Genomic DNA, 18,179 nt, shown 5'->3' on the forward strand with positions numbered 1-18,179 from the left:
CTATCTCTTAAAACCTGGGAGAACTGAGAGCCCAAAATACCTCAGACATAACTCTAAATTGTACATTATGAGCCCTAGGGTTCTTTCTCACAAGTACTAAATGAATCAATTAAGTAGACAGGTACTTTGTTTACTGAGCACAAAATGCGGGCACCTTTAATTTTTTTTCCCACTACCTTCCACCTACTTACAGGAGTAAGATTTTTTAGGTCAGTTTCAGAAGTTACTCATGGAACTTTCATTGGGGTGTGTGTGGGGGGGGCACGGACTCAAGAATATTTCCATGAAGGGGAAAAAAAAGGTCTATTGATAAGTCATAAGTTACAGTCCTTTATATCAGAGGCCAGAAGGTGTGCCTATATTAAAAAAAAAAAGAGAGATAGAAAATGGTGGTCAAGAAAACTTCTTCACTGGATAGATACCAGTCTCTACACAAAGTCTAAATCAACTAAAGCATTTTTAAAAAATGAGAGAGACATATTTAAGTCTAATAGATTTTCTAAAACTGAACTCAGTATCTTAATATTTCTTGAGGGATAGTCTACTTCTTGGCTAAAAGACCAGACTGCCTAAGTACAAATCCCAGTTCTATCGCTTGCTAGCTGGCTGATCTTCAACAAATCACTTATTTACTCTCTCTGTACCTATATTCCTCATCAGTAATATAATGGTACCTACCTCACAGGATTACTGTAAGTCTGAATTGTGATCACATACGTTAAAGTGCTTCAAATCGTGCTATGCACACAGAGCACTCTATGTCAGAAGTACTGTTACAGAGGAAGTGTATTACAAATGCATTTCAGCTTTAGCATGAATCCAACTTCATACCGAAATAAACAACTTAGTTCTAGCCTCTTGCTATAACAACACATTTATAAAGTTTACCTAGTTTAAAAGTAAACACTTTTTATATGGTATAACCTTGTAAAAATTTAAGGTTTTACATCTAGTACTCAACCAAAGAAACAGGAATCTGTTCCAAGGCTGAAGAAAAAAATTGAGGAGTAATTGGGAGAAGATGAATCCTAACAATTTTCTCCAGTGGGAATGTGGACGAGGTAGGAATTTTATGCATGTGTTGAATTTAGGACTTAGAGCTCAGTGACTCCCTGCAAAGGGAGATGTGACCCCCCCCCCCGTAATTATCAATGCTTGAAGTAGTTCACTTTTCAATAGGAAAAGGAAAGCATATTAGGATAAAAAATAGCTTTTGAAGCAGCAACCAAATAGCATTTAATGAAGTAAGAGGGGAGGACTCTCATATCTACTGTATATTTAAGAGTTTGTCACTGGAGTAGATGTCTACAGAAGCTACACTTTGTCTCAGAGCTGAGTATGAAAGCATCACATTTACTATGACCAAAAAGTACCTGTAAGCATCTCCTTTTTTGGCCATTAATTCAGCCAATGGACTCTTATTTGTATGAAAAGCTTCTAAGATCATACACTGACCCAAAATTTTGCCAGGTAATAGCTTTTAAAGGGAAACATCAGCACTTATCCTTCCAGTGTTAAACTTGGCTTAAAAAATAGAAGCTGTAGACACTGCAATCCTCGTCTTCCAATAGAGAAACTGTTAGCTTACTAAACTAGTTAAGAATAGGACAAGAAACTATATTGGGGTTACTCAAATAGCTGTTTTAACTACTAGAAAGACTACACAGGTGGTTCAACAGAATTTACTTGTATATTTTCCATTTTCTGTACTATTTGAAGGCATAGGATAGCTTTGTATTAGCTTTCTACAATACTGTGTTTTAAATTTATCCAGTAAACTAAGATGCAGTACAACTTTTATACAACTTAGGAGATAAAAAAAAAAATCTCCACAAGAGAAAGCAACTCAGCAGGCCCTGGTATTAAAACATTTTTCCAGAATAAACAGATATGCAATTGCATTAAAAGGCAGTTTTCAAATATTTTCAGTTACACCAAGATTCCTTCCAAATATCTGCCTTGCTAAACCAATGCAACCGATTCTTACTCAGTTAATAGTGGGGCATGGATTTTGGTAAATGTTTATGGTTTTACTTTCTTCATTATCAAAAATCTTTTAAAGAGCTATCAAGCAGCAAATAAGTTGCATTAGTTCTCTGCTTCCGGTAGAGGTGCCAATTCCTCATGGTAGAGGTACAAACTGTGAAATTGCGAAAGGTACAGTTTAACAGTAAGTAGTGCATGAAAAACAGTAACACGTGGCCTAAATACAGAGTTGGACAGAATCAAACCAATTATGTCTATAATTGCTCAAGTGAAATGGATATAGTTTCATTCAAACATTTAAAATAAAGTCTAAAATTATAATTGGTGGTTAGAATCAAATTTGAAGAATTTCTTGATAAAATATAAATCTGTTCTTTTGAAATTGGAAATGAAACTATTAATTGATGGAGAGCTAGAGACTTATTAACCCCTCCTACATAGATAAGGAAATAAGTGACAAAGTCTCTTGCACTGAAGTTATGTATTTTAACAGCTTTACATGTAATATTCATATATAAAAAACTTTAAGTGCTTTTCTCCAATTTAAAAATCTAAAGAATTCAAAAATAAGGCATTCAATATTTGAAAAAAGTACAGATTTACAAAATGTGTATTATTCTGTCATGAAAACTCCACACCAACATTATACACTTGGAAAAAAATACAAACAGGATATATTACAAATTTATGTAAGCAATAACTTAGTTCACACCATGCAATAAAAAGTACATTAATCAAGATACACAAGCTTTTGTAGGTTCTAAACTGAAGGACTTTTTTTTTCTGCAGAATCCTTAAAACCTGTGGCACTTAAAATTTGTTAGCCTTTCTACTGAGAGGTAAATTATACACAACAATGATGAAAAAAATTAACAGACCAGTTGTCTATTATGAATCATTCCAGCTTTGTTCAACAATGGCCGAAACTCTTTTCTCATATTCTCGTTTGTTTTCCTGATAAAGCTGTGCTGCCTGGCTATTGGCTGGACTGTTTGGATTTGGTTCATCCAGCAGAGACTGGAAGGAAAGAGAAAGGAAAAAAGGATCTGTGGAGAGTTATTCTTTACATTAACATAGGTCAGATACCGAGCATACTGGTTGTACAAAAAACCAAATTACTCAGTAAAGAAATGGCAGATATTAGTGTATCTTCTGTATTTTCAGGTCTTAAATACTTTCAGAAATGGCTTGATCAATTCAATAATTTCCTCCTGCTAGAGAACTGAAACTTCCAAAAACACATAGTACTCAACTGCCTTAAAACCTCTAATTTCAAAGAAATTAGGAAAGAATATTCTTCAACATACTGAACTATTAGCCAAGAAATAAAAAGCTTGATTTGGTTAATATACAATACCTAGAAATAGCCACTAACATTTTCCGAAGTTAAACTCTGTTTTTGTGGTTACAAATGTCTGACAGTTAAGTTGGACAGAGAATCTTGTTTCATCAAGAAAACATACACATCTAGCAGCAACGGAATGAAATAGGGAAGCTGAAAACAATGTTTATAAAACATGATAGGAAAAGCTTTAAAAAAAGGTCACAAACCAAAATTTTACTTCTGCTCCTCTCACATCCACATAAACTAAAAACATCCCTCACTCCACCTCTCCAAAATTGTCATTCAAGGTCAACTCTGAAATAATCTGCCAGTGTTTTTGGCAAATGGTAACACTATCCCTTCTTTTTTAATAGGATTTCTTGGATAGGATAGCATACTTAATGATTCTCTGCACTTCACAGTTTCCTGAGGTCCCTATGGTTTTTCTAAGCAATCATCTCTCACTATTTCTAAGAAGTATTTTCCTTTTCCACATCCTGTGGCTATGCTTCATGAGCATAAATACCTAACCTGTGAGAACACTTTATTTACACAAGGATCAGGAAAATGACTGTGGGTTTGATCCACTGTGGTCACTAACAAAAAAGCAGACCAGCTGTCTGAAAATCGTGGGGTTTTATCCAGGCTGTGCCATTGGTTACCTGCTACTGCTCCTGAAGGAGCTGCCTGTATCCCACAGAATCTTGGGGGGGGAAAAAAAAATCATGCAACCTAACACACCCTTACCTGAATTGATGTTAAGATAGAAGATACATCATATGTTGGACTCCATCGATTCTGAAGGATATCTAAACATATGCTACCATCAGCATACACTGCAAAGACAACACTAAAATTGGTTACCTATTAACTTTATCATATTTAACAGTTAAAAGAGAAATCTTTACCACAAAGAGAATGCTTGGCCCAGTCAGAAGTTCTGAACATTAGTTACCAAATCCCTCCTGTCTCACGGGAAAACCAGTGTTAAAACTAAGGTCTCTTATTTTGCACCTTTTCATCAGGGAGCTTTGTCAGAATTAAATTTTTTCAACACCCACCTTATAGCCAATCTGTGTGAACATTCTATTTCTAAACTCTTTAAATAAAGCTCTTGAAAAAAAAAAAAAAAAACACACCTTATTTTTTGACATCATAATTACTCTCCCAGAAATTATTCCTAAAAGAAATAAATGTGGACACAGGAAGTTTTATTTATAGTAAGAGTTCACTATGATACTGTTTATAAGCGTTTATATACTGTTTATATACTGTTTATGGACCTAAAGAGGTGACTGGCTAACAGTATATTTATATAATCAATACCAATGTAGCCAACAGAAAAGATACACATCTACCCTCTGTTAACTGATACAGAAAGACATCCACAATGTAGACCACCTTAATAAATTGTTTTCAAATTTTAGAGGAAAATGACATTTTTTACAAAATATTTAAGTATTTTCATTTGAAGTATAATTGTTTTCATTTGAAGTCTGTGTAGTTACAAAAACATTTGTTAAGACTAAATGCCAAAATTTAAGTACTGGCTCTAAGTAATAGGATTCTTGCATTTTATGATTTGTTTTATAATGAGAATACATTCCTTTCATAATCAAAAAATAAAAATCCAGTGATTAATACGTTTAAATTCTAACATTTGGGAAGTTTTTTCCCCTCTTGAACTGATTATGTGAAAATACAATGAACATAAATTTTTACCCTCTTGTGAGATTCTATGTCTACATGACATATTTCCCGAAGTAGAACTGCTACATTGACAAAGGATAAATGCATTTAATGTTACAGATATTGCCAAACTTTGGAAAGCTTCATGGAGCAAGCCTGATCACCTTACATAAAGACAAGAATAAGTAAGGCTTTTTAGGGGAGAGGAGGCAAATTATACTTAAATATTGTCATTTCTCAGGGCTCGCTCTATCCTCCATCCTCTTTCTTCTGGCCCAGTATACACCCTCGGGGTGATGTTCTGCACTCTCATGGCGTCAGTGACCATCCATGTGCTAGCTACTTACAGTTATTAGTTTTAGAGAAGCCTAAGTGGGATGCCTGGGTGATTCAGTTGGTTAAGCAGCTGCCTTCGGCTCGGTCATGATCCCGGGGTTCTGGGATCGAGTCCCACAATTTTCCAAATATTGATTTCAAGTATTTATGCCACATTAGGCTCCCTGCTTAGCAAGAAGTCCACTTCTCCCTCTGCCTGCTGTTCCCCCTGCATGTGCTCACTCTCTAATAAATAAATAAAATCTTAAAAAAAAAAAAAAAAACAGCTTAGTGGCTTACTATCTATCCCACAGGAACATCAAACTTGGTGGGTCTAAAAAACAATTATCACCTCTGTAAGACCCATAAAAGTACAAAATGATTTTTAAAGTTTTGAACTAGTAACTAATTCTAAGAAAATAATCCAAAAGTAAACCAGAAATCAAGCATCCATCAACTAATGAATGGATAAACAAGATACAGTATATATCCAAATAATGAAATTTCCTTCAGCAATAAAAGGAAAGGGAATACAATTACAACAAAGATGAACCCTGAAAACTATGCTAGCTAAAAGCAGTCAGTCACAAAAGACCACATGTATTACAGGATTTCATTTATAAGAAAGGTCCAGTACAGGCAAATCTACAGAGGTAAGAAAACAGGACTACCTAGGGCTATGGTGCCGGGATAAAGGGGAGCGGTTGCCAATTGTCATGGAATTTTTGGAGGAGAATGAGAAAAATGTTCTAAAATTGATATGGTGATAGTTGTACAACTCAATGTACTAAAAACCCCTGAACTGTAAAATTTAGATGAATGAACAGCACAATATGTGAATTACATTTCAAATAAAGATGTTTAAAAAGTGTATCAGAAAGTTAATAAAAAAGTACCGGTAAAAGAAAAAAAAGGGAAACCAATATTATGAAGGAATGAGAAATAATAAAATACACTGTTTCCCCAAGGATGAAAATACCATACCTCCATACACAGAACCCCTGGCACATTGTACAGTCTTTCCCACCTTCATTTACAGAGCCTTCTTACTACATTGTGGGTCAATTTAGTAATAAGTCTTAGTCAGATTACAGTGGAATAAATATTAAGTGACTCCTTCTGAAAGTAAGTTAACTGATGGGGAAGACCATATTTAAATGAGCAAGGTTACAAAAAGGAAAGCTTAAATATTTTGGGAAGTCTTTTGTACAGTAACTTATAATCCAGGAATATACATGTATTAGAAGTAAATAGGAAGTTATAGAAGAGCAAATTTAATTACAAAGAGTCAGTCAGAAATCATGGAAAACAGGAATAAAAAATTTCTCCAGGGGTGCCTGGGTGGCTCAGTTGGTTAGGCATCTGCCTTGAGCTCAGGTCATGATCCCAGAGTCCTGGGACTGAGACCCACATCAAGCTCCCTGCTCCTCAGGAAGCCTGCTTCTCCCTCTCCCTCTCTGCCTGCCCCTGCTTGTGTTCTCTGTGTCAAATAAATAAATGAAATCTTAAAAAGTAAATAAAAAAATTTATTTCTCCACATAAAAACAGGCATGATAGAAAAAATAAAAAACTGTACTTAAAAAAAGCCTTAAAAACATGAATCTTTGACCCAGTAATCCCACTTCTAAAAACTTGTTCTATAATATTCACGGTTATTTGGGAAGATTTTCAAGAATTTTCTAAGTGTTATTTAAAATTACAAACAACGTGGGGCACCTGGGTAGGAACTGAATCTTGATTTTGGTTCAGGTCTTGATCTCAGGGTCATGAGATGGAGCCCCGTGATAGGCTCCACCCTGAACATGAAGCCTGCTTAAGATTCTTGATCTTGGGGTGCCTGGTTGGCTCAGTGGGTTAAACCTCTGCCTTCGGCTCTGGTTATGAACTCATGGTCCTGGGATCGAGCCCCACATCAGGCTCTCTGCTCAGCTAGGAGCCTGCTTCTCCTTCTCACTCTCTGCCTGCCTCTCTGCCTACTTGAGAGATCTCTGTCAAATAAATAAATAAAATCTTAAAAAAAAAAAAAAATTCTCGCTCTCTCCCTCTTTGCACCCCTCCCCCCGAACTTGCACTCTCTCTCAAAATAAAAAAAATATAATTTTTGAAAAGATTCTATTTGACAGAGATCACAAGGAAGCAGAGAGACAGGCAGAGAGAGAGGGAGAAGCAGGCCTCCCACTGAGCAGAGAGCCCCACCGAGGTGGGGCTGGATCTCAGGACCCTGAGATCATGACCTGAGCTGAAGGCAGAGGCTTTAACCCACTGAGCCACCCAGGTACCCCTAAAAAATAAAATCTTTAAAAAACCCTGAAAATCTGGGACACCTGGGTGGCTCAGTTGGTTAAGCAGCTGCCTTTGGCTCAGGTCATGATCCCAGCGTCCTGGGATCGAGTCCCACATCGGGTTCCTTGCTTGGCGGGGAGCCTGCTTCTCCCTCTGCCTCAGCCTATGCTCGCTCACTCTCTCTCCCTCTGCCTCTGCTCGCTCACTCTCTCCCTCTGTCTCTGACAAATAAAATCTTTAAAATAAATAAATAAATAAATAAACCCTGAAAACCACCAAAAACTAGACAGATTATGGTAACCTCATAGAACATTTATGCAGCCATTAAGAATGATGCAAAAGAATATTTAATAAGGAAAGATATTCACAGTTCAAAAAATGTTAATTACATACACTATGATCTTAATTTTGTACAAGCATTTATTTGTACTTTATTATTTTGAGAAAGATTTTATTTATTTGACGGGGGAGAGAGGGAAGGGGAAGAGAGCACAAGCAGGAGGGAAAGGTTAAAGGGAGAAGCAGACTCCCTACTGAGCAGGGACCCCAATACAGGACTTGATCCCAGGACTGTGGGATCATGGGGCAAGCCAAAGACAACCAAATGAGCCACCCAGGTGCCCTCTTTGTATTTTTTTAAAAGATTTTTATTTTATTTATTTATATTTGACAGAGAGTCACAAGTAGGCAGAGAGAGAGGGAGAAGGAAGCCTCCCACTGAGCAGAGAGCCTGAGGCGGGGCTTGATCTCAGGACCCTGAGATCGTGACCTGAGCCGAAAGCAGAGGCTTAACCCACTGAACCACCCAGGCGCCCCGTATTTTTTAAAAAGCTAAATTTTAAGCAAAAATTTTTTGGTATCCTTCCATTTCTACAAATAAATAGGTTATTATTTTAAAATCAAAAGTATTAAGACAAAACAACTTTACCTGAAATTTGGAACCTTCTAAAGATTCTAGGCTACAAAAACGTAGCTAATACTGACATGGAAGCAACATCCTGAAGTGGCCTGTCGCAGTAAGAATTATGGGGCAAGGCCTAAAAGGAAGGAAAGAACTCTTTCCCCCCCATCATTTATGAAGTTTAATAAAATGTTACTTACCATTTGGATGAAACATTTTGGATAAAAACCTAACAGTTGGTGGTTTATTTGGATATTCTTCAGAAAATTCTATTACTAGTTTAAAAGTACCTAGATAGAAAAAAAATCAAAATAATTATGGTAAAGACAAGCATTACTTTTTAAACTCTTCATCAATGAATTCCCAACCCATACTGGTTTTTGCACAACCACATGAAAAGTAATGTCAATTTTGGCTTAGCACATAAAACATATGAAATATACTTTGATTTACGTTAGACTGGTAACACGCAGCACTGGCAAGCACTTGGGAACACACACTTTCATGTGCTATTGGTGGGAATGTTAAACTGCCCTATTTTTGGAAGGCAATTTGGTCCTAGCTACTGAAATTTAAAATGCACATTTGGGAAACTACAGCTAGTTTATTATAGCTTAGAAGGGGGTATGCCAAAGGATTTTAAGAAGGGCTAACTACCACACGACAAAGGACTTCCATCAGAGGCATGGACATAAAGGATTTGTAAGGGGACGTCTCTTCCATCCCCTTACAAATCCTTTCACTCAAATATGGCAAGAACCAGTAAGTAACTGCCTACTGTGGTTATAGTCCAAAATGGTACACTCTTGTAAAGTGGTATTTTATGGTCAGTACAGACAGGCTTTTAAAAAAATTATGCATTTCTAACAAAGTCAATCTGTTCACAGTGTACGAAGTAGAACTCTCAACTCTAATTCCAAATCAATTTTGTAGAAATAACCATTATTACTGGGTTTTTGTATGTTTTTCTAGATTTCTATCCTGTTTATTCACTATCCAGAGTTCTTTTATTTTGAGGACATCCACCTGAAGGTTGGAGAGGTGTTCTACCTACAACCCCTTAGACATACTCAGTAAATCGAGACTTATTCCTAATGAAGTCAATAAAAAAGTTTAAACCATTCCAGATGTCTCTAGAAGGTTCATCCCCTGATTTCAACAATGCAGTTTAAAAAAAACAAAACAAAAATCCATTCTTGTATTTATTTTATTCAGTATTTTATCTATATATTTGGTATACAACCTCTACCTTTTTACATTTTTTTGCTGGTGGAAATTTGGGATTAGGGAAGACAAAGATACACACAAAATCAAAAGTGGTTATCTATTTCATATTCCGAATACATCAGAGGTGTTATGAAAAGTACAGTTAAATAGTAAAGATAGTCTATGTATTTTGAAAGTGTGCATTTTAATTTGCTTTAATTAAAAAAACTTACTGTAAAAATTTCAGCCCACACAAATATGAACAGCAATTTTCAAGTTTTTTTCTGCCCACTTTATGGGGTCTCAGGACCCCTTTATACTCTTATTCCCAATCATGGCCAAACTTCCAATGGGAAGTCAACTGAAGGTGAAGCTGAAGGGAAGGGACACATATGACAACATACCATTTTACAGATTTCCACCAAAAATGAAAAATAATTTCATTTTTAAATATTGGCTCTTCAATAACTAACTTGCAAAAATTTCCAATTTTTAACAATCTGTTATCATGAATCAGTACAAACTGCCTCCAGCACACTGCTGAATGTAACTATCAGTATTTCTTACACTAGACATATTTAACTCATGAATTTTTAAAGTAATTTCTATGCTCAGTGTGAGGCTCTAACTCATGACCGAGATCAAGAGTCATGTGCTCTACCGACTGGGCCAGCCAGGCACCCTAACCCAGAAAATTTTTCCAAAAATTCATTCATTCATTACTGTAAACTCACTACACATTAACTTAAATGACATTTAATGAAAAATAATGTGTTTCCCCACCAAGTTAGTGAGAAGCTTAGCACTGTCTCACATTTTTGCAATTCTCTTTAATGACTGGCTTAAGAGAAGACAGCTGGACTCTCTCAGCTGCTTCTGCATTTGATCTGTTGCAATATGCTGTTCTGGGATGAGGCTGAAGAAAACAAGGTCTCACAAAAATATGTAAGTGAAAAAAGAGTATTTTCCTACTTTTTTCAGATAACTGTGAATATTCCTTTTTGATTACTACAGTAAGAAAGTGGTAGGTTTTTAAGGGTTAGTTGCAATGTAGAATCTGAATCATACACATTTTTGCATCAGTTACACCAAAATCTGTTACAAGCTGCATAAATGTCTGATTCATCCCTAATTTTCTATTATACACTGGTCATTCAGAAAATACTGGTTCAATGAATGATACAATTCTTGTAAATGTTGGGGCATTTCATTAAATACTATCCAAAAACAAATCACAATTAGGTAATACCACCTACTGATGTTATCAGAGAGGTCTTAAAGTACTGGGAAACGGTTACTTTATCAGTAGCAACAATACTGTCACCTTCCTTGATCTAACAGATCACTTCAATCACGAGTACGTCTGCCAAACAGTCGAATCTAAATTATCAGTTTGTCTCTCATTCAAGTAAAAATGTTCCATGAAGAAAAGTTTAAGTTGCAACTCAAACAACTGCAGAAGTGCTTTTCCTCCAGAAAATCATCCCAAGAAGTGTTTTATGCGGGATGCCTGGGTAGCTCAGTCGGTTGGGCCGCTGCCTTCGGCTCGGGACATGATCCCAGCATCCTGGGATCGAGTCCCACATCGGGCTCCTTGCTCAGCGGGGAGCCTACTTCTCTCTCTCTGCCCTCTGCCTGCCACTCTGCCTGCTTGTGTTCTCTCTCTCTCTCTCTCTGACAAATAAATAAATAAATAAAATCTTAAAAAAAAAATTTTATGCATACTTTCCACTTCATCACACAGAATATTTTAAGAATGTATACCCAAGGGTCAGAATGGTAATAATATCTATTCTTCATCAAGAATGTTTCTTTCTTTTTGCAATCAAGACAAAAAAATTTTAAGTGAAAGTGGCAGCTTTTAAAAATGCAAAGAACATGGGGCACCTGGCTGGCTCTGTTGGTGGAGCATGAGGCTCTTGATCCCAGGGTTGTAGGTTTGAGCCCCGCACGTTGGGTGTAGAGATTACTTTTACAAAAAAAAAAAAAAAAAAAAAAAAAAAAAAACCACAAAAAACAACCTTAAAAATTTTTTAATTTATAAATAAGTAAATAAAGTGACTATTAGTACAGTTTAGAGCCACTGTGTTGATCTGGGCCAGGATACTGAACTACATAGGTCCAGTTTTAGCAACTTATGTTTCTGTACCACCAGTACAAATGCTGATACAGTAAAAAGGGCAAATGTCTTAGTGTTGGTGTAAAGACAGTTTTAATTACAAAAAATCCATGGAACAGTCTTAGGGACTTGAAGAAGGGGTTCATGGACTACCCAAGAACCCCCTATATAGTGCAAAAAGCTGAAGTCCTTAAGTACTTCTCTTCCATTCTTCCATTCCTTACCCCCACCTAAGCGGTAACCACTTTGAAAAGTGTGGTCATACCACCCTTTAATACACACACACTTGCATCCCTGTATTTGGTAAAAATTTAAATGCAACATGTATCATTCTGAAACTTTGTCTCTTGAGACTTATTTCCAGATCTACCTTATTCTTTATTCCACAATCTAAATACATTACAAATTTGCTTAACCATTTTCCCCTATTAGGCATTCAGGTTATGTCTTTAAAAACAGCACAATCATGGGGCACCTGGGTGGCACAGTGGGTTAAAGCCTCTGCCTTCAGCTCAGGTCATGATCCCAGGGTCCTGGGATTGAGCCCCGCATCCGGCTCCCCAGAGAGCCTGCTTCCTCCTCTCTCTCTGCCTGCTTCTCTGCCTACTTGTGATCTCTATCAAATAAATAAATAGAATCTTTAAAAAAAAAAAATTAAAAAAAAAAAAAAACAAAACAAAAACTAGCACAATCAGTATCCTTTTTTTTTTTTTTTTTTTAAAGATTTTATTTATTTGACGGAGAAAGAGATCACAAGTAGTCAGGACAGAGCAGTAGGCAGAGAGAGCAGGGGAAGCAGGCTCCCCACTGAGCAGAGAGCTCGATGTGGGGCTCGATCCCAGGACCCTGAGATCATGACCTGAGCTGAAGGCAGAGGCTCAACCCACTGAGCCACCCAGGAGCCCCTATAATTAGTATCTTTGTGTAAATATCTTCAATGGGTTAGTGTTCTGGAGCCATTTTGATCATTAAAAATCTGTTCAACAATTCTTAAAACTTTATGCTATAATTAAGGAAAATCTAAGAACCTGGTTAAAATCAATGATGAAAAGCTCAATTATAAACATGTATCAGAACCAGTTTTCCATTTTTCTGGCTCTTGGTGAAAAAACTAAATTTAAGAGGCAAAAGATTCCACAGAATGCTGACTATTTATGGGTATCAAAAATAAGCTGTACATGCAGCTCATGGCAACTATGTTATCTTTTTTTTTTAAGATTCAAAATTTTTTTTATTTTTAGGTAATCTCTGCATCCAATGTGGGGCTTGACCTTACAACCCTGCAACTGAGTCACACGCTCCACTAACAGAGCCAGCCAGATGCCCCAGCTATGTATGTTTAAGAACAATTTCAGCTCAACACCTTATCAAGATAGATAACGATGTTAAAAAAGCAGGATTATCCTCCTTTAACCTACCATCTAGCCCTACAGTTCTACAGCCAATTACCAAAATGACACAAAGTGCTGACAATGGAGATGGTCAAGCTGATGTGGAAAGAAAAGACCTTTATGAACTATAAATTCTCAGTAGCATTATTTAATTTTAATTTGACCTAATAACAACAGAAAATTGTTTTAAGGTAGATATGTTGGTATTTTAATTTCTACTTAAAAGCAGTGTTCTAATACCACAGAAAACATAATTGAGAATGACTTACCATCTTCAAAGGGTGTCCCTTCTGGTCTGAAAACGAGAAGATTTCTGATTAAAAGATGTTTCATTCTGCCTTTTCCTGATTTTTTTTTTCCTCTCCTAAAGTAGGCTTCAGGCCCAGTGCTGAGCCCAAAACAGGGCCCAACCCTAAGACCCTGAGATCCAAAATCTGAGCTGAGATCAAGAATCAGCTACCCAACTGAGCCACCCAGGTGCCCCGTTTTCTTGATTTTTAAGAGTGGAAAGGATAAACTCAAACAGAGAAAGAGGGGCTCATTTTTATTGTTTAGTATTATCCTAGCCCTAGATTTTTATAGATGCAGGCATAAAGAATAACTATTTTCTAAGTTTTCATGTTTTAGCACACAATTCAGTTCATAAATACCGGTCATTTTGTAAATGTGTATTCTTTTTTTTTTTTTAAAGATTTTATTTATTTATTTGACAGAGAGAGATCACAGTAGACAGAGGCAGGCAGAGTGAAAGAGAGGGAAGCAGGCTCCCCGCCGAGCAGAGAGCCCGATGCGGGACTCGATCCCAGGACCCTGAGATCCTGACCTGAGCCAAAGGCAGCGGCTTAACCCACTGAGCACCCAGGCGTCCCTTTTTTTTTTTTTTTAAGATTTTATGTGAATGTGTATTCTTTTTTTTTTTTTTTTAAAGATTTTATTTATTTATTTGTCAGAGAGAGAGAGAGGGAGAGAGAGCAAGCATAGGCAGACAGAATGGCAGGCAGAGGCAGAGGAAGAAGCAGGCTCCCCGCTGAGCAAGGAGCCCGATGTGGGACTCGATCCCAGGACGCTGGGATCATGACCCGAGCCGAAGGCAGCTGCTTAACCAACTGAGCCACCCAGGCGTCCCTAAATGTGTATTCTTAAGAGAAAAAAACTCGTATTTTCAATTTGCAACAATAAGATAGAAATACCCTTTAAGATAACTGTACCAAACCAAAGCGTCCTGCTTCCCAACAAAGCAACAGCTCTGTTCAAAACAGCTAGACAGAACTGACTGTAACAAAGAAACCCCACTTTCTTTTGCTTTAATCTTTTCCCTGCCTCCACATCCCAATTTTATCTTTCCTAAGCAGCACTATGAAGTTCAATTATTTTTTGCAAGTTAGCCTGAATTTAATATTTAATTTAATATAATCTCTTTAGAAGAATAAACTAACTTAATTTTTCACTATTTAACTCATAACTAATTCAATGGCAACTCAGAATTCTGCTTATGAAGGTGTTCCTTCCTTTAAAGTTTTAGTGCAAACCCTAGTTTTGAAAAGCATGAAAGAAAAAAGACCAAGCCCAGAAAAACAGAAAAAAAGGCATAAGGAAATTTTAAATCAGGAAGCATATACGTGGGGTGCCTAGCATATAATGTGGTTAAGCAGCCAACTCTCGATTTAAACTCAGGTCATGATCCTAGGGCTGTTGAGACTAAGCCCCGTGTAGGGCTTGGCACTAGCTGTGGAGCCTGCTTGCGATTCCCACCCCCCCACCCCCCGCCCTTCTGTTCCCACCCCGCAACCTGTTTCTCTTGGAAAAAAGAAAGAAAGCAAGCAAGCAAGTAATATTCACAATATATATAATGTATGAAACATTTTTTGTTAATTCTTGCCACACTGGAAGCTCTGATAAAAGAATGAAATGCAAGCATAAACATTTGGTACATTTTGTACAAAATAACTTACCCTTTCTTTTCAGTTTCAAATGATATTTTTAATCAGGTAAAACTCAGTGATTATAAAATCATAGGCAGTAACACCAACACAAATTTTACTTAACTGCAAAAACACTTCGCAGAATTTAAAAAAAAATTTTGCAGTTTTTTTAAGAGCCCCTGATTCCACTTCAGCCTCTTTGCCTAATTGACACATTCACTTTTCTTAAAGAATTACTATACCTAACATTTGTTTTATCTTTCTACTCACCCAAATATAACTGCATTCCACTGCATAATATTGTTTTCAGATGGTGCACCACTGACACCCACAGGTGGGTCCTCTTGCAACCTAGAAATCCACAGTAGTAATTTTCAAAGTTGAACATTAAGGTCACTACGCAGGCCAAAGAGAACCGTTATGGACTATTCTACCTACTTTGACACAAACTAAGTCATTTCCTTGTTCTTGTGTTGAGGTGGGCTAAACCATATGACTTAAAAATAAATCAACCACCTATATACTTATTAAATACCTCTCCAAATTGTCTAAATTCCGAACAGCTTTGGACTCAATCCTCTCATTATGAAGGTTAAGATGTACCTTCGGGAAGTGATGCATACAGACTGCCATTAACAACAAAAATTAAAAGCCCCAAGTGCAAAAACCATTTTCACAGACCATCTTTTTTGCTGCTGTAAATATGGAAAGGCGGTCTGTGTGAGTCTAAACCATTGCTACCAATGCAACATGGCCACCAACCCCCCACACCAAGGCAAACATTAAATGGCTGAAAACACTAATATTCAATTTAATTAGCAAACTAGTTTTAAGCAGGAGAGTAGCTTTATCCCATTTGCTTCAATTAGCAACAGCTTTTAAAATAATCAAGCCTCAGTTATGTTTTTCATCTGTCCCTATTTTAAAGATCTGCGCTACAGCTAAATCTACCTCTCCTATCAGGAGACCCGATACAAGGCTACCTTCCAACATCTGTCACAATCAAATTCTCATAACCTGAAAACCCTTGGAAAACTACCAAAGGTGCTCTGTGTTCAACTCAGAATTTAACAGAGATGAGCAGTGAGAAACCAGAGCAACAATGGACATAAACTGGAAGTTTTATTACATGGCTTTCACTCATCGGAGTTAACATGAAATTTGATTTTAAGCTGGAGAAGATAACTTTTGCACCAGAGCATCTCCTTGTAAGGGCTGTCACTTCAATAGAAAAATAAACGAGACATTTTATACACATATCTGTATGTAGTGATTGCCATAGGACATGATACTTTGAAATTAGGCTTTTCAAATAGTTTTCAGTCAGGCTCAAATACATCAAGCCACACGACTAGAAGCCTTTAAAGAATAAGGCTGCTTCTCGCCCACCAAAGGTAAACGGCTCACTACGAATACATTCAATGATAAAACCGCCCAAAGCCCAAAAGAACGGCTTCCAAATGCCTCATCTATGCCTTTATAGTGGCGAAGTTGAAAGGTTACTGCCTGAGCAGCTAACCTAAGTTTTTATACTAGGTATTTTGTCTCAATCAGGGCAGATCTCTCCAGGAAAACAAAAACAAACCACACTCAAAAATGTGCAGTGGATCGTAATGCTAAGTTTTCTCATTTTCCCCCCGTACCTCCAAGCATTCAATCAAAGGTAAACAACTGAAAAAAAGTCACTTCCTCCTCACTAACCCAAGCACCACCTAACAAAACCCTATTTTACAAAAGGAGGCCCAGGGAGTATCGGGTTAGCGCCAGTCCCCAAGAAGGCATTTTTCCAGACTTTGGAGGCTATAGATAGGGCTTTAAACACCAGGCCACAGAGCTGAGTTCCAGAAGGCACTGGCATCCCGGGCTGCCAGCCCGAGTCCCAGGTCTCTAAGCCAGTTCTCAAGGTCCTTTCGGGCGGGTGAGGGAGAGTCGGGTTTCGGAAGATGGGTTAACCATCTCCGGACCTCGCGCTGCAGACCCCACCCTCACTGCAGAAAGAATGGGAGGGGCGCTTTTCGCCCCAACCCTGCCCCTCAGCGAAGACCGCAGGGCTATCCGGGAAAACTGGTGCAGCAAGCAAGAAAAAAGATTCTGCAAGGCTTTGCTTCTGGGGGACAGGGGCGGACACGACAGGATGCAAGGGCGGAGAGATGAGGCTTGAGCTCTAGGGCCAACGTCGGGCAGCTGACCCAAGTGGGCAGCGGGGAATCCTTGGACAGACCACAGCCATCTTTCTACCTCTGGGGGCGGGGAGCGGTAATCGAAATTTCTTGCGTTGGAAGAGTGAGCAAACAAGGATGGGGGAGTGCGAATGGGGGCTAGGACTGGGCTGCCGTCGGTACCGCTGGGCCCACGGTCGGCCCTCATCGGGTTATGAGAGGAAAGTGTCCCGGATCCCCGCCCTGCAGCCCCGCAGCTATGGGGAGGAGCCTTCAATCAGGCGAAGGTGAGGGCCCTTACCGCTTGAAATCCCGCATGAGCCTCCTCCGGGCCGGAGTCGACATGCTCCCCAGCTGCCCCGCGGTCAGTCTGAAAGAAAAGAGTCCCGCGCAGCCCCCCCACCCCCCGGCGCGGCGGCCGAATCACTGAGGGTCACCGCCGCCGCCGAGGCTGCACAAACAACCCTGCAATGACGTCTCCCTCCGCCGCCTCCAGATCCCTCCGCCCTCCGCCAGTACCACGGAGTGAGGGGTGGGGGAGAAGGGCACGGGACGTATGAGAGCTCGTTACGGGAGCTTTTGCGCAGGGTTCTATCCATTTGGGCTTCCCGATCTAATCGATAAATCAGTGTTCTCTGTTCTCAGTCTGGAGATTATGGATTAAGAAATCCCGAAACCGAAACACCATCCTGTGTCTCCCCCTTTCAGTACTTTAAACTCGACCGGGTGGGGACAGAGAGGCGCATCCGGGGCCAGAGACTTCAGGGAAAGGAGGTGGGATGACGTAAGGTCACGTGACTGCTGGCGGCGTTGTCAACAATCCACCCCTGAGGGGGAGGGGACGAAGTATCTAGAACCACGTGTCCCTCTGACGAGATTAGAAC

At 38.6% G+C, this 18,179-nt stretch overlaps 1 protein-coding gene across 3 annotated transcripts; it reads right to left on the reverse strand.

The window, feature by feature from the left end:
• Positions 1-1,129: 1,129 nt before the first annotated feature.
• Positions 1,130-17,777, reverse strand: LOC111140830 (ubiquitin conjugating enzyme E2 B). 3 transcript variants are annotated; one of them, XM_022493028.1, is made up of 6 exons: positions 17,597-17,777; positions 15,407-15,487; positions 13,484-13,509; positions 8,699-8,788; positions 4,058-4,146; positions 1,130-3,003 (listed from the first exon to the last, which is right to left on the reverse strand). In XM_022493028.1, exons 1-6 carry the CDS (start codon positions 17,638-17,640, stop codon positions 2,875-2,877), a joined length of 459 nt encoding a protein of 152 aa, XP_022348736.1. In that variant the 5' UTR covers positions 17,641-17,777; the 3' UTR covers positions 1,130-2,874. The 3 variants fall into 3 exon arrangements, with proteins under 3 accessions (XP_022348736.1, XP_022348737.1, XP_022348738.1); XM_022493029.1 differs by having other exon boundaries at positions 4,058-4,119; positions 17,597-17,739; XM_022493030.1 differs by lacking the exon at positions 8,699-8,788 and having other exon boundaries at positions 17,597-17,739.
• Positions 17,778-18,179: the final 402 nt, after the last annotated feature.

Source organism: Enhydra lutris, unplaced genomic scaffold (assembly GCF_002288905.1).
Source record: "Enhydra lutris kenyoni isolate GAN:26980312 unplaced genomic scaffold, ASM228890v2 scaffoldscaffold5, whole genome shotgun sequence".
Classification (NCBI taxonomy): domain Eukaryota; kingdom Metazoa; phylum Chordata; class Mammalia; order Carnivora; family Mustelidae; genus Enhydra; species Enhydra lutris.